Consider the following 16,780-nt stretch of genomic DNA (forward strand, 5'->3'; position numbering starts at 1 on the left):
GATGTGACAACAAAAATATCCGCAAAACCTTACTAGAACACTTGAATGGTAGTTTGGGCTACTTTGGTGTAATTTGGTTTATGGAATGCTGATGAATATCTGTCCAGTTCTTTGATCGTGTGTATGTGTTTGTGTACTTAGCAACCACATAATATACATTGTACACTGCCAGCTGTGTAATATTGTAGTTAATAATATAATTTATTTTATTAATATATTGTTTAAAATCCTTGATTGCAAAAATCTCTATTTGGAGCATACTATTCACTCCTAAACTTGAAAATGTCAAGATATTAAAAAATAGTGATTGTTTCTTATCTTCAACCAGCATTGCTACTTGATCTTTTGTACTACCATTACATTGAAATAAGGTCGGGTGTTTGGCCCTGTTACTAGTATAGTAATCCCTCTTTTTTGTGGGTCTGTGTTCCAAAAATGTACCGCAATAGTCAAAAGCTGTGAAGTAGAAGTCTTTATTTATTTATTTTTTATCTATTGAATACTATATTATTCATTGAAACCAAAGAACAAACCCAATTTCCCAGCTTAAGTATGTGTTTAACAAATACAAGTACTGTACTTTGTAGACTTTTTTTAGTATTTACAAATAACTGTACTGTCAAATTATCATTTTGCATTGATTAAGGACGCGATCCAATTTATCTCAATAGTATTTTGTTGCCATCATGGGGGCGACAAAAACATGGCGTGAAGAGAACAATCTACAAATAACTTTTGACATATTATAATTTTGAAAATAGTCTTGCTAATATATTGGTTGTGCAGACAAAAGCAAATTTCTACTGGGAAACTGATTTAGGCAAAATCTTAGATTCAAGATTTGTTTTATTGTCATTAACACAAATGCCAATGAAATTTTCTTTGCAACCCCAGTGTACAGCGTTTATAAACAAGTTTAAAATAAGATACAATGGAATAAATCAAATGTATATATACAAAGGAAAAGACTATGTACTTATTTTTTGCAGAATATGTACATGAAGGTGCAGCTGAGTAGAAAGAGTGTTGTTCTGTGGCTCACAACTTGAATTTGGCCCCAAAAAGTGAAATATGCATGAGTTAGGTCGTATTTAAAAAATAAAAACAGATTACATCTGAACATTTCAAAGCTGTCCACTTTATATTTTGTTGCCATCATGTGGATGTTATGGAAGACTGCTTTTACCTTCCTTTAGTGTGTCGAGGAGTCCAACTTTGTTGGCGATAGAAATCATGTTCCTCTGCCTTTTAGGCCCTGCTGCAGTCAGTCCAGATGTAACGGAGTTGATCAAACTGTTTTTGTATGTGTACATCTTAGACCAAAACGCTATTGATGAAATACTGTGAAGGATTACTGTATTGCATCCACTACACAGCATTATCTCCAGACAGAAGAGCAGTTTCAGCGACAGACTGCTGTCACTGTCTTGTACTACGGACAGACTTAAGAGATCTTTTCTTCCTCATGCCATGAGGCTCTTTAACTCTACCCGGCAGAGTAAAAGCCCACATTAAACCAAACCCCCTTTATTGCATATTACCGAATTTTATTGCAATATGTATTCTGTGTAGCACTATTTAGATATTCTATATAACAGGCTACAGTGGGCATTTGCACGTCACATTGGGTATTTGTATATTGTATTCTTTTTGCTTTATTATTGTATTGTTCTCAGCTCAGGGATGCTGCTGGAAATGTGAATTTCCCTGCGGGGATGAATAAAGTATCTATCCATCTATCTATCTATCTATTGTCACTTGACTATCCCGAATTTGTTTAATTGCCTTTGATGAGTATCTTTCCTATAACGTCAACAGAAACGATGCGATGGAACAGTTGAACAGCCTCTATTATTCTGCTCTTTTCTGCATTGTTTTTCGTTTTTTTTCCTGCAAATATCTCATCTGATTTTGTAAGGTTGCATCTCTCTTTAGGTAAACTCTGTAAAGATGTCAACGCAAAAGGAAAACATACAAAAAAAGGGGTGAATCAAAAGAAGAAGAAAAAAAAAAATGAAATAAAAAGAGTTTTACGAGGTGAGATTGTTAGATGACTTTGCCCTGCCAGTTTGACAGGGGAAGTTGAGCTTATCAGATTGATGGAGACTGTCTTGCTATGTTGGGGGAGGGAAGGTTTTGGCAGAGAAGTGTCTGTCGACTCCTCCTGATACCTGCCTCCCTGTCTGAGATGATATGGGAGATAATATTGATAATATTAAACGCAATAACTGTGTCTCCAGCTCCCCTCCCACGCTCCATCCCCCGCAGGATAAAATCAATGTGCCATTCAATTTGATTTATAGCTGAAAATAATGGCACTATTCAGATGGGTAGGGGGAATGGGATATTTGTGTGTGATTTATTTTGTGTACACGTTGTGTTTGCGCTGTCTTTTTTTGTTTATACCGTTTGGTTCTGAGTTAAGATCAGGGTTCGTGAGGGTGCTTGAAATCCTTCAAAATGCTTGAATTTTAATGTTGTATTTTCAAGGTTTGAAAGGTTTTTGTATATTGGGTGAAGTGCTTGTAAATCAGGAGTGGGGAACATATAATATAACACATAATTGAACACAACTGAAGAAACATTGCTTTGACAAAATGAAAGGTAGTCTGTGTGAACCTTATATAGAAGTGTAAATGTATTTTTCCCCTTAAAAATATCTAATATAGCTGCTAGTAGCTAAATCCCTGGTCACAAAAGTGATTACACCATTAAGTAAAAGTTCCTGAACTGGCAATATTTTGTGTGGCCACTATAATTTTGCAGAACCACCTCAACCGCCCTTAACATCGATTTCACCGGAGTTTCACAAATTGCCATTCAAATTCTCTTCCTTTCCTCCATGACAACATGACAGAGCTAGGGGATATTCAAGATCTTGTGCTTCTCAACCTTCCGCTTAAGGATGCCCCAAAGTTGTTCTATTGGATTTAGATCTCGAGACATGCTTGGCCAGTCAATCCCCTTTGCCCTTTGCCCCTTCAGAAAAGCCTTGGTCATCTTAGAGGTGTGTTTGGTGTAATTGTCTTGCTGGAACACTGCCTTGCAACCCAGTTTCTGGAGGTAGGGGATTATTCTCTGCTCCACTTATCACCGTACACACTTGAGTTTGTGTTTAACTCCCCAAGTTACACTCATGCAGCCCCAAACCATGACATTCCCCACACCGTGCTTGGCTTTAGGTGCAGTACACACAAGTTGCAGCCACACAATCTTCACACCATGTGAACCAAAAAAAATCATTTTTGTCTCATGATACCACAGGATATCTTTACAGTAAGCCATGGCCTTTGTTGACAGACTTCTTTTCACTGTGTCAAAGCGATGTTTCTTCAGTGTTGTTGCATCCATCCATTCTTCATCCATTATCTGCACCACTTATCCTCAGTTGGGTCGCTGGGGTGCTGGAACCCATTCCAGCTATCTTCGGGCAGTGGGCAGGGGACACCCCCAACCGGTTGCCAGTCGGTCGCAGGGCACATAGAGAAAGACAATTCACTCGATCCTTAATACCTAGGGACAATTCAGACCGGCCAATTAACCTGACATGCATGTTTTTGGGAATGTGGGGAGAACATGCAAACTCCACACGGGGAAGCTGCGGTAGCTGGACTTGAACCCTGAGCCTCCGCACCCACCGTGGGACTGCGCACTAAGCACCCAGCTGCCGTGCAGTGTTGTTAACATTATAATGAAATCTCTGCAGAAATGTGAGGGGTTTACTCATTTTGTGACGTACTGTATGGCTATTTTAGTGAGTACATTTGGCTCAGAGATCAAATAGGACTTGTGCAATTTTTCTTATTTTGCTTCATTAAGAGCAGATTGCCATACATGCGAAAACGAGACTGATTCACAAGAGGTTTGGTATATAAAGAGAGAAAGAAAGCAAAAGAGAAAGAGGGAAAAGAGAGAATAAATTATAATGAGATACAAGACCAGGCGAAAGAGAGAAACTAAGAGGGACAAAAAAGAGAGTGAAAGATAAAGAGAGAAGAAAAAGAGAGAGAACGGGATAGTGAAAGAGAGATAGAGGGATGCACAGAGATGGAAAGAGCGAGAGAGGGGGACGCACGCACAGAGAGGATAAACAGAAAGCCAGATAGCGAGAGGGAGGCAGAGAGAGAGAAAGAGAGAGAAGGAGAGAGAGAGTGAGAGATTCATAGGAAAAGAGAGAGAGAGAGATCAATGCCAACGAGTGAAATTGCGAAATCATCTAAAAAATGTCCAAGAAGATTTTTTTAACATTTCATTTATTTAGTGTATAACATATTGCATACCTCTATGTGTAGCTACAGGTTTTCAGTGCAACTGTAAAGTTTGTAATTTGAATAAATTAAGAGTTATTTTACATTCAGTAGGAGTTCCATGTATTTTAGATACCATTCAGTTTGATATACATGTTATATCAGGCCCTCAGAGGGCAGCCGTTACGCTGATTAGGCCCTCAGGGAAATTGAGTTTGACATCCCTGTCTTCAGAGTAAAATGATTCCCACCAGGAATTAAAATATATGATTCTGTCAAGCTAACGAAGAGTTCTCATAATAAATAATCTAATGAAATGTTTTAAGAATTTTTCTTCTGGGTCAAAGGGAAACAAGCGAAAAAAATAAACTGATTTTGATGGTATTTTATTTTCTAATCTGTAGAATAAACGCCTAACACAACATCATAATGACGTATTTACCAGACTATAAGACGCACCCCCAAAAAATAGTATTTTATGATAAATATTATATATAAGGCGCACTGGACTATAAGGCGCATAGAATTCAAACTACAGTCAGAGCTAGGGCTGAATACAAAATAATACATTTAACTCAAAATAACTCATTTCATAGAACACAAATTACCATTGCCATCTGGTTTCACCACCAAAATTAATGTGTTAACAACAAGAGGGAACTCAAAGACCACTCTATATGTTTCTCAAAGGCAGAACAGTTACCTAATGCGGTATCATTTAATTGTAACCATGCATTTCCAATGTTATCGTCTGTATTTTCCAAAGTATATGGTGCACTTATAAGGACATTTTTAATTTTGAGTGTCCTGAAAATACGGTTGCCCCGTTTATTTGTGCTATTTAAACTTGAATGTGTCATTTCCTGATTCACTGAAACCCAAAATCGATAACTGACTTTTGTGTTTTCGTCTCTGTATTTCAAAAGGAAAAAAAGTAGTTCTGTACTCTAGTCAGGAGAATGAACTATTTAGCTTGAAAAAAATAGAAAACAGTCAATGCCTAGGGCAGGGGTGTCAAACTCATTTTAACTCGGGGGCCACACGTTGGAACAAACATTCTGTCGAGGGCCGGACGAGTAGATTAAAGAGAAAGAAAGAAAGAAAGAGAGAGAGAGAGAGAGAGAGAGAGAGAGAGAGAGAGAGAGAGAGAGAAAGAACAAGAGAGAGAGAGAGAGAGAGAGAGAGAGAGAGAGAGAGAAAGAACAAGAGAGAGAGAGAGAGAAAGAACAAGAGAGAGAGAGAGAGAGAGAGAGAGAGAGAGAGAGAAAGAACAAGAGAGAGAGAGAGAGAAAGAACAAAAGAGAGAGAGAGAGAGAAAGAACAAGAGAGAGAGAAAGAACAAAAGAGAGAGAAAGAACAAAAGAGAGAAAGAGAGAGAGAGAAAGAACAAGAGAGAGAAAGAGAGAGAGAGAAAGAACAAAAGAGAGAAAGAGAGAGAGAGAAAGAACAAAAGAGAGAAAGAGAGAGAGTAAGAACAAAAGAGAGAAAGAGAGAGTGAGAGAGAGAGAGAAAGAACAAGAGAGAGAGAGAGAGAGAGAGAAAGAACAAGAGAGAGAGAGAGAGAGAGAAAGAACAAAAGAGAGAGAGAGAGAAAGAACAAAAGAGAGAGAGAGAGTAAGAACAAAAGAGAGAAAGAGAGAGAGAAAGAGAGAAAGACAGAAAGGGGAACGAAAGAGAGAAAGACAGAAAGGGGAACGAAAGAGAGAAAGACAGAAAGGGGAACGAAAGAGAGAAAGACAGAAAGGGGAACGAAAGAGAGAAAGACACAAAGAAAGAACGAAAAAGAGAAAGACACAAAGAAAGAACGAAAAAGAGAAAGACACAAAGAAAGAACAAAAGAAAGAGAAAGACACAAAGAAAGAACAAAAGAGAGAGAAAGACAGAAAGAAAGAGAAAGACACAAAGAAAGAACGAAAAAGAGAAAGACACAAAGAAAGAGAGAGTGAGAGAGAGAGAGAAAGAACAAGAGAGAGAGAGAGAGAGAGAGAGAAAGAACAAGAGAGAGAGAGAGAGAGAAAGAACAAGAGAGAGAGAGAGAGAGAGAGAAGGAACAAAAGAGAGAGAGAGAGAAAGAACAAAAGAGAGAGAGAGAGTAAGAACAAAAGAGAGAAAGAGAGAGAGAAAGAGAGAAAGACAGAAAGGGGAACGAAAGAGAGAAAGACACAAAGAAAGAACGAAAAAGAGAAAGACACAAAGAAAGAACGAAAAAGAGAAAGACACAAAGAAAGAACAAAAGAAAGAGAAAGACACAAAGAAAGAACAAAAGAGAGAGAAAGACAGAAAGAAAGAGAAAGACACAAAGAAAGAACGAAAAAGAGAAAGACACAAAGAAAGAACGAAAAAGAGAAAAACACAAAGAAAGAACAAAAGAAAGAGAAAGACACAAAGAAAGAACAAAAGAGAGAAAGACACAAAGAAAGAACGAAAAAGAGAAAGACACAAAGAAAGAACAAAAGAAAGAGAAAGACACAAAGAAAGAACAAAAGAGAGAGAAAGACAGAAAGAAAGAGAAAGACAGAAAGAAAGACAGAAAGAAAGACAGAAAGAAAGACAGAAAGAGTAAGAAACAAGTACAGTGTCTTTATGAGAGGCACCTGGCTTTGGCAACATCAAATTGACCTATTTCAACCTGCAGCTTGTTTTTCTCTTGCGCTTCTCTGAGTGTTGTCTTGCGGGCCGGATTCGATCCCTTGGCGGGCCCGATCTGGCCCGCGGGCCGCCTCTTTGACACCTGTGGCCTAGGGCGTCTGGACTCGGAAGTGAACCCCATTAAACAAAAAATATCAAATTCATACCAGAAATATATCCAGATTGAGAATATAAATTCACATAATCCATTTTGTGATTCTGATGCAAGACTTAAAGAACACGAAAAAGTGATCTTTACTCAGATAGTCCGATGTGCTCGGATGCATTGATCTAATCTTGACTAATCACGAGTTGTGCTAATAGGGAGGGACACGGCCGTTTGATAAACAGACTGATAAAGGCTGCACAGGCAAAGTTCACATATACACATGCATTGATACACGCTTTGAATTAACACACGTGAAGAGTTTCAGGATCTATATACACGCACACACCGGTCAGATCATGCGCTGAGCCACACAGGAAAAGTTTGATCACTTGGGGCTCTGTAATCAGTTTGATCGAGAGCAGGTATATCAGTGTTGATTAGAAGAAACACTGGCAGCCTCAGTCTTTGTCAACGTGACTGGGAAAGGGGAGGAGTAGAGAGCGATATAAAGAGGAATAAACAAAAAGAAGAGAGAAAAAGACCCACCTCAATAATTGCTTTCAGTAAAAGGAACGACAAAGAAAGAGGGCAGACCTACTAAAGACCCAAACATAGTCAAGTCAAGTCATTTTTATCTGTATAGCCCTTAATCACAAAGAGTCTCAAAGGGCTGCACAGGTTATTACACAGACTATTTTCAGACTATTATTACACCATCCCCTGATCTGGAACCAACATGAGGGCAAGGAAAAACTCAAAAACCTCAACATGAGGAAAATGAAGAAACCTTGAGAAGGGACCGCAAATGTGGCATCCCCCTTTCAGGATTACCAGACAGCAAAGGATGTTGCAATCACAAATAATACAGAGATATTGTCCAAGAAAAGTATAGGTTATTCATATGCTATAGAGTAGAAGTGTGTTTTAAGCTTAGATTTAAACATTTCCACTGAGGTTGCAGATCGGATCTCTGGGGGAAGAGCATTCCACAGCACCGGTGCTCGGATGGAGAATGCTCTCGAACCAGCGGAACACTTCTTGGCTCTTGGGATCACCAGAAGACCAGCGCTCTCAGAACGAAGGCTTCGGACCGGAACATAGGGGGAAATCAGTTCTGAAAGATATGAGGGAGCAAGTCCATGTATGATTTTGTATAATACTAAGAGAACCTTGAAATCACATCTTAGGCTAACAAGGAGCCAATGCAGGTTAGCCAAAATCGGCGTGATGTGATCGGACTTTTTTGTCCTAGTTAAAAGCCTGGCTGCAGCATTTTGTACCAGCTGAAGACTCTTGATTCTGGACTTCGGGAGACTGGAAAGTAGTGCATTACAGTAATCGAGACGGGAGGTAACAAACGCGTGAATTATAATCTCCGCATCCGACTGAGACAGTATAGGACAAATTTTAGCAATGTTGCGAAGACGGAAGAAAGCGGTTCTAGTAATTAAAGCAGTTCTAGTAATTAAGCCGGTATTCTGGTTATGTAAAGTCTTGTAAATGCGCTTAGAAAATGCATTTTGGTCTTCGTCTGATCGTGAGTAGTCCAAATTGTGGCTAGTCCTTTCACTTTACGATTACTTATGTACGTCAGTGATGCCTCAGCTTTCAAATTTAATCTGTTCAAGCTTGGACGTTGAAGTCTGATTTGGTCTTTTATTTTACCTTGTAAGAAATAAGGGTAAACTCATTAATCCATTCCGGCCCATATGAACCGTCCACTTTAAAGAAAAAAACAAAAACGATTGTCTAACCAGCAATCTAGTCCTAAACATGTAGATGTATATGATACTAATATATACATTTACAGAAGCTGCCCTATTTACGAACCAGGTTTCAGACCATCTGTATGTTTAAGGCTTGTATAAGTAACCTGTATTGTTTTGTACTAAAGAAATAGACATTTCATAAAATAATATGCTCTATAAGAATAAATAAAGTTAAGTTTAACTTACTTTTGGAAGGTGAGCTTCAACAGTTAGGCGACTTCCTTCTCCGTGGTAGAAAAAAAACGATCCAACTATTTTCTCAACCGCATTAAGCCTTCATATTCCACTTTCGTTTTAAAAGAAACGACTCGCCTCTTCTTTACACTTTACACCAACCATAATGAATGGAGGCATGAGATATTAAACAATAAAAATGTCAACGTTCTGAGCGTGCTGGAGATAGTTATAGAATGTTTACACACGAACTAGGAAGAGGAAGCGGATTTCTTCTTTAGGGTGGATGCTGGGTGACCTCTCACACGCCGTTAGCGGCAGAAAGAAGCACTACAGTAATGTCCTTTACTCGAAAAAAATCAACAAAATCTAACTTGCAGCAATGTCCGGATACTTTTCGATATCCCGAAAAAAATGTCCCTATCTACCGTTTTTCGTAAGTCGAATGGTCTTAAGTAGGGGAGCGTCTTTATTGAGAATAATAACAACACCTTAGATCAGGAGCCACATAGTAGAAAAACCACTCTCACAGGGGCTGGACTCGTGAATTAAAGTGCCTTAGCTGTAAGGTTGGGGATCTTTTAGAGGCTCACAATTAATTTATGTTTCAGGGGTATAAGATTCCATTGAAAACAATTATAAGGTTCTTTTTCCTCAATATTTTCCCTTCACTGATATTTACTCTCTTTAAATATTTATCAACTGTGCCTTTGTAAAAATAAAATACTAAAAAAGTAAAAGAACAATTGCTTTAATTTCCACTACAGTTTACTCATGGAAACTGGAAAGTGAAAAAGATAGCATAAAGTCCATAATATGATCCCAGTCAATTTGGATCTCTATTCCCTGCACGTAAACGTAGTCAGTAAAAGCATAATTTCTGATCATCAAGGTTGTCGCCAGAATGAAAGGGCCCATCTCTTAGTGGCGAGGTGTCGCCTTACACTGCTTAGTTACCGGGAGTCATTTCACCGCAGCCTTTGATCAACAGACATGAACAGCCACTGCCCAGACACATTCACAAACTGAACATAACCTGCAATCACACACAGACCAGATGACTTGAATAAATGTCGAGATTCCAATGACACATGTTGACTATTTTTTTTTTTGCACTATGATGACCATTTTTGCACCAAATGCATATTGCACAAACTCTTACGATACCAACTGTATGTAACATCCTACATGCCGTGATTTCTTGTGTAAATATTGTGTAAATTATAACTATAATCTTCTCTGTTCCTCATCTTCTTGGTTTCTTTACCTCACTGTGAATGTGTGAAACTGGAGTGTCATGCCCAATTTCGTTGTCACAATATGTTAACCCATTTTGTAACAATGACAATAAAGGTATATTCTATTCTATTCTATTCTATTCTATTCTACACACAGTGGTATTCAAGCTTAATTTGTTCCAGGATTGTGCTCATAGTGAATCTTCCCGATATAGAACTATTAAAAACAAATTGGACCATTTCCTACCTCCCAAAAGCATCCAAGTGAACCCTAAATCGCTGTAAATCACATCTTTCTGATCACTAAAACACATTCTAATAGTAAATAAAAATACAGTAATAAGACAAATAAGATTATATTGTTGGGAAAAAAACGGGTTTAGGGCAGCACGGCGGCGCAGTGGTTAGCGCTTGTGTGGCACAGTTCATGTCATGGCAACCTGTCGTGGGTTCAAATCCAGCTCCAGACTTCCTGTGCAGAGTTTGTATGTTCTCCCCGTGCTTGTGTGGGTTTCCTCCGGGCACTCCGGTTTCTTCCCACGTTCCAAAAACATGCATTTCAGGTGAATTGGCCGGTCCAAATTGTCCATAGGTGTGAATGAGCGAATGAGTCTGTCCCTGTGTGTCCTGCGATTGGCTGGCAACCAGTTCAGGGTGTCCCCTGCCTACTGCCCGGAGATGGCTGGGATAGGCTCCAGCCCCCCCGCGACCCTAATGAGGATAAGCGGTACGGCTAATGAGATGAGATGAGAAAACGGGTTTATTATGAGCACTTATCGTGAAGAAAGTCGATGTAACAGAGGTGTATGGTCCAGGAGGAGTGACTGGCACAATATCACAACTCGGAACCTTTTGTACAACTCTGAACTTTTTGTACGACTCCGAATTTTTTGTACAAGGTATCACTATGCACTTGATGACTTGTGTGTGCACTGTCCAGGGTTGGGTAGGCTTACTTTAACTGGATTACTTTCAATTACTTTTGGATTACTCCAATACTAAATATGCTAATAAAAGACAAAAGAAACTAAATATTAATAAAATTATGACTCACAACACGTGGTAAGCTTTCTCTCCTGGCTTTGATTTCTTTGATCTCCGGCAAAACTAACATAAAATGCGTCAGAAACAAAATGAAAATAAATCCAAACAGCTTGCCAACATCATTCTTGCTTTCATGTGTTTCGTTACTCCCCAAGCCTGCACAAAATGTAGTCATTTTATTCATATTTAGTTTCTTTTTTCTTTTATTAGCATATTTGGTATTGGAGTAATCCAAAAGTAATTGAAAGTAATCCAGTTAAGGTAACCCTACCCAACCCTGGCACTGTCTATTTATTTACCATACTGTCTACATGTGTGTCTTAGTGTAGTGTGTCCTAGCATTGTGTTTTTATTTTCTAGACTAAATCTGACTTTGACTTTGATTGTTGTTGATATGAAAACACTTATTACTTATTTAATACTTAAAATTACAGTTACTATAACTTTAAATGAACATACACACAACATCTATTTTTTTTCTGTACATGCTCCTATGCAAGTTCCTTGCTATCACCCTCATCTGACTCCAACCTCATGGATTTCACGAGGTAAACAGTCTCGGGTTGGGGATCGAATCATTCAACGTAAGGCAAACACCAAGCTCATGGGTATTCATTATTTCCTTGCTTTTTTTTCAATTGACTTCATTCTCCTTTTTTCCCCCTTTTTTTGATTCATGGCTAAGGTCGCGAAAAGTTCCAAAAATGTGAATAAAATGGTTCGTACAGGTGCTTGAAACCCTTAAACGTGCTATGAATTTAATATTGTGTTTTCAAGACTTGAAAAGTGCTTGAAATTTGGGTAAAGTGCTTGTAAATCACTTTAATTGTGGCCATGTTTCACAACAAGTCTGCTTAAAATTGACACCGACACTTCTCTCTGGTGGCTTTGCTTTGCCATTACAAGTCTTCCCTCTTGATTATCGGCAACTGGCATTGGTTTTTATGGGTTCCCCTACTCAATAGGACGTGTGCATGCTACACCTAAACAGGGACCTATAAAATGAGTAATAGTTTTTGAATTGTGTATCAATTATGGACATTTATTGTCCATACTAGAATATGGTCCATGCAAAAAAATAATGGTTGCGTTTCCCAGTGGTAATTTGCAATGAGAATAACTTTCTGCAACTGAAAATATAAGCTACATATTACTGACATTGTTACACAGCACTTATATGGGGAAAGATTTGTCTCAAAATATTTGACACCTGTATCGTTCACATCCACAAATATATTCACTATTTACTCAAAATCTAAAAATTTTATGTCTTATTAAAATTGCATATTTAAATCACAGATATATTTGTGGCTCTGCATAACACATGATTCACACCAGATTATTTGTAATATTGATACTGGAGAAATTGACAAATTGGCTTTATAAGTCCTTAAAAGTGCTTGAACTGGGCCATGAAAAAGACATGCAAACACTGAGATGCGATAAAAACAGAATAGAAGATTTTTATCCACATAAAACTCAAGGATCAAAATTCTCGCATTTAGTGGTGCTCGTATGATGAGTTCCCACTGTATTTGCAAAAGTTTAGTTTGAAGCTCAAAAAATTGTTCCTCACGGCTCTGTTTTCTTTGCATGTAGAGCCCAGGACACTGGATATCCACGGAAGCTTTGATCATCCTGAGAACGACGTCGGCGGGCAACCCCCAGATGGAGAAGATGATGGAGATGAAGAGGGTGGGCTTCTGCAGTGGAAGTGTCCAGGTAAGACTTTTTGCTTCTAATGTCCTGAATGGCGATATTTGGGCCTTCTTCGTTGTCCATGTCCTTCTTTATTTAAGTTAGACTTCGATAAAATGACACGTCAGTCAATGTATTAAAGTTTTATGCTTCCAAGCTTCTCATAAAGTCACTAACACAATTTAATGCTACCTCAGGCCGCTAGGGGGCAGTAAAGGATATATTTCCCAGTTTTAGTAGGCCCGGCCTAGTAGCTTGATCTGATGTACAGTAGTCCAGTCTTATTGCCCATGCACTGCTAAAGGCTTTATTTCTTACTTTTTATTGATTTCAATCCAGTACGACACAGCTCCTCTTGAGTTTGTATAGCGAGGTGAGTAAGTCTAGGTGTAATACATCATTCCACCAATGTTAAAATAAACCAGTTAATGCATTCAATGCCAAACATGAACTTTTAAAGGTGAATAAATGTGTTGTGCCTAGAGAAGATACCCTGATACCCATCCATCCATCCATTATCTGCACCGCTTATCCTCAGTAGGGTGGTGGAGCCCATCCCAGCCATCTTTGGGCAGTGGGCAGGGGACACCCTGAACTGCTTGCCAGCCAATCGCAGGGCACACAGGGACAGACAACTCATTCGCTCAATCACTCCCAAGGACAATTTGGACCGGCCAAACAACCTGACAAGCATGTTTTTGGAATGTGGGAGGAAAATGGTGTGCACGGAGGAAACCCACGCAAGCACGGGGAGAACATGCAAACTCCACACAGGGGGTTTGACCTCACAACCTCAGAACTGTGCCGCACACGTGCTAACCACTGCGCCGCAGTGCTGGCCTACCCTGATACCCATGATTATGATATACAAGATATGATACAAAAGTAGGCTGGATGATAAAGCATACTACTGAAAAACTGAAAAACTAGGGTAAGCTAAACATTTTAAGTTGACATCCTCTCACTGATCCGGCCCACCTGAGAACAGAAAGTCTTACCAATGGCTTAACTGACAGCAATTTTGTTGTCTTTATAATCAAGTAACACCAGCACGCAGAACTTTTACTGAAGATATAAAATGAAGGTTAGCATGAAATGTACATCCATACAGAGCATGATTACCATAGTCAACAAACACCATGCTAAAAAGCAACCACAGAAAAACACGCCAGGCTTAAAAGATACGTCACAAAACTGTATTTGGAAGCTGTGAATGAGTCAAATAAGACTAAATCAAAACTAAAATTATAAGTATTCACTGCTTTGAACTTAATGTATCCTCGCTTTCGAAGGCACATATAATTGGACGGATGAAAACTTCCAGTGAAATCGCTATCAGCGTTGTCAATGTTCTCGTTTGCCCGCGTCCCTACGTCCTAGACGCATCATTTTTGCTGGGGACGCATAGTGTCAAGTCAAAGTGCGTCCCCGGGTCGCAACTTTTTTGACACAAAATTGTCATTTTTACCCGATTACTTTTTATTTCAAACAAAGATTTACCGCACTCCAAATTTTCGTCAGGCAGATCCGCCATTGTTGTTTTGGTCTCGCGATTCGAGTTTTCGTCTGCACGCCGATCTCGGCAAACGAGATCTCGTTGTTTCGAGATTACGTCATCGTTGTGGTGGTTGTCCTCGAGGGAAGGTGAAGGCTAAGTCTGCCTCCGAAAAAAGTTAGTATTATGTGAAAATCAACACAAAATTGGTAATTTCTTCAATGTCAGTAATAAATCGAAACTTAATGCAGAAAGTGATAACAACGGCAATAATTCCGGCACGAAAAAAACGGCGGAGAAATTCTTCGGAAGATCGCGAAGGCAAGGAAAACACGTGTGTTGAAGCCAACGATTCGACAAAAGCAAACAAACAAAAGAATACTCCTAGCAAGGACTTTTCTGCCAAAATGGACTCAATTATATTCCTGGTGACGCTATGAGGAGGATAATAATGAATTGGACCTTGAGAAGGCATTACAACTGTGGCGGGACAGCAAACCACTAAGATTAAATGAATCGGAATATCTGAAGTGATAAATTGCTTTGTATTACCAATTAGCTGTGATGATTAAAACTGCACGAATATATAGACTAATATTTTAGCAATATAACTTTGTATAATGAACCATATTTTTGTAAAGTGAAAAATCTGAAGTGATAACTGCTTTGTATTATCAATTAACTGTGATGATTAAAACTGTATGAATATATAGATTAATATGATTGCACGGCGGCGCAGTGGTTAGCGCTTGTGCGGCACAGTTCATGTCATGGGAACCTGTCGTGGGTTCAAATCCTGCTCCAGACTTCCTGTGCGGAGTTTGTATGTTCTCCCCGTGCTTGCGTGGGTTTCCTCCGGGCACTCCGGTTTCCTCCCACATTCCAAAAACATGCATTTCAGGTGAATTGGCCGGGCCAAATTGTCCTTAGGTGTGAATGAGCAAATGAGTTGTCTGTCCCCGTGTGCCCTGCGATTTTGGCTGGCAACCAGTTCAGGGTGTCCCCTGCCCACTGCCTGGAGATGGCTGGGATGGGCTCCAGCCCCCCCCCCTCGCGACCCTAATGAGGATAATCGGTACGGCTAATGAGAGATGAGAGATGATTATTTCAGCAATATTATTTTGAATAACGTGCAATATTGATCTGAACTGAAAAATCTTGAAGTGATAACTGATTTGTATTACCAATAAACTGTGATGATTAAAACTGAAAGAATATATATATAGATTTATATGATATATTTGTCGCCGATTTACAATGTCAACCTCAATAACACTAAATTTTGGGGACCCATAGATCTCTGTTGGGACCCATAGATTTTTGAGCATGCGAGTCCCCGGGACCCATCACTTTTCACAGGTAAAATGAACACTGGATCAGCGTTGTGTGCAAAATCAATATGATCAGGAACTTTTTCTCATACTATTCGATCCAAGTGAAGCCTCAGTTGCCTTCTAATTTCCCTTTTGTGTTGCCCAACCTTTTCCCTCCTGTTGATTTGAACATGACAGGGATGCAAATATCTTCCCTTCAGAAACAACAACAACAAAAACAGACACACACACACACAGCTAGCAGATAACAAGAAAAATACTTTTTTTTATCGAGGTTTGTTTATTTCGCTGTTTCTTTTGTATTCTAAACAGAGCACAGAGATTAGCACACCATCACTCTATTTTCTTTTCAAGCTGTGGTCATTTTGTTTGCACGTTTCAACACGTGAACACACTGCCGGGTGTGTATTTTTGTGGTTGTGTGTGTTTTTGTTCAATTCCTCTGCTGGGGAGGAGAGCATGTGTTCATTATCGTCCTGTCCCAGCCTTGTCCCTTTAACAGTAATTGGAGCGATATTAATTGCTGCGTGGTGGCTGGTTGATGGTAGCACCATGATGCTGTACTGATATGGTCCTTCCTCCTTTTTTTTTTCTTCGTTTTTTTTGTGTGTTACCCCCCCAACCACACTCTTCCGTATAAACTAACTGGAGGCTGAGCGAGGTGGTGGAGTGGGGGAGAGAAAGGGAGAGAGATAGGCCCTCTATCAGCTCCGGAGCAGGCGCTGTCTTTATCAGTAGCACGATTGGCAAAAAGGAAACTTTGACCAGTCTGAATTTTTCTCTTATCGTCAAGCCTTCCCTTCCTCCATCCATCCACCTTCTCTTCCTCCGGTCTCTCCATCTCCGGCAAGCTCAACTGCTCGCCCAACAGCTGCCTCCTAATGCACAAGTAATTCTTTTCTCTGCTTCTCCTTTTCTTCTCGTCCTCTCATCTGGCCACTGTCAATTTATACGAGCACCTCTAAACACGAGATTTTCAGTATACGATAAAAAAAAATCTCACTCGCTATACGAAGGAAAATTCAGTTTGCGAGGAGTCCAAGA

The 16,780-nt window shown here is 39.4% G+C and overlaps 1 protein-coding gene across 2 annotated transcripts in view; it reads left to right on the plus strand.

The window, feature by feature from the left end:
• The window catches only part of zfpm1 (zinc finger protein, FOG family member 1), a 183,854-nt gene that overhangs the window by 90,610 nt on the left and 76,464 nt on the right, over positions 1-16,780 (plus strand). For both annotated transcript variants that reach the window (XM_088339749.1, XM_088339751.1), the window contains one exon: positions 12,809-12,931. In XM_088339749.1, coding sequence (XP_088195875.1) covers positions 12,809-12,931 — 123 coding nt within the window. The remainder of the gene's footprint in view (positions 1-12,808; positions 12,932-16,780) is intronic.

Source organism: Urocampus carinirostris, chromosome 7 (assembly GCF_059441175.1).
Source record: "Urocampus carinirostris isolate Australia breed hairy pipefish chromosome 7, RoL_Ucar_1.0, whole genome shotgun sequence".
Taxonomy (NCBI): Eukaryota; Metazoa; Chordata; class Actinopteri; order Syngnathiformes; family Syngnathidae; genus Urocampus; species Urocampus carinirostris.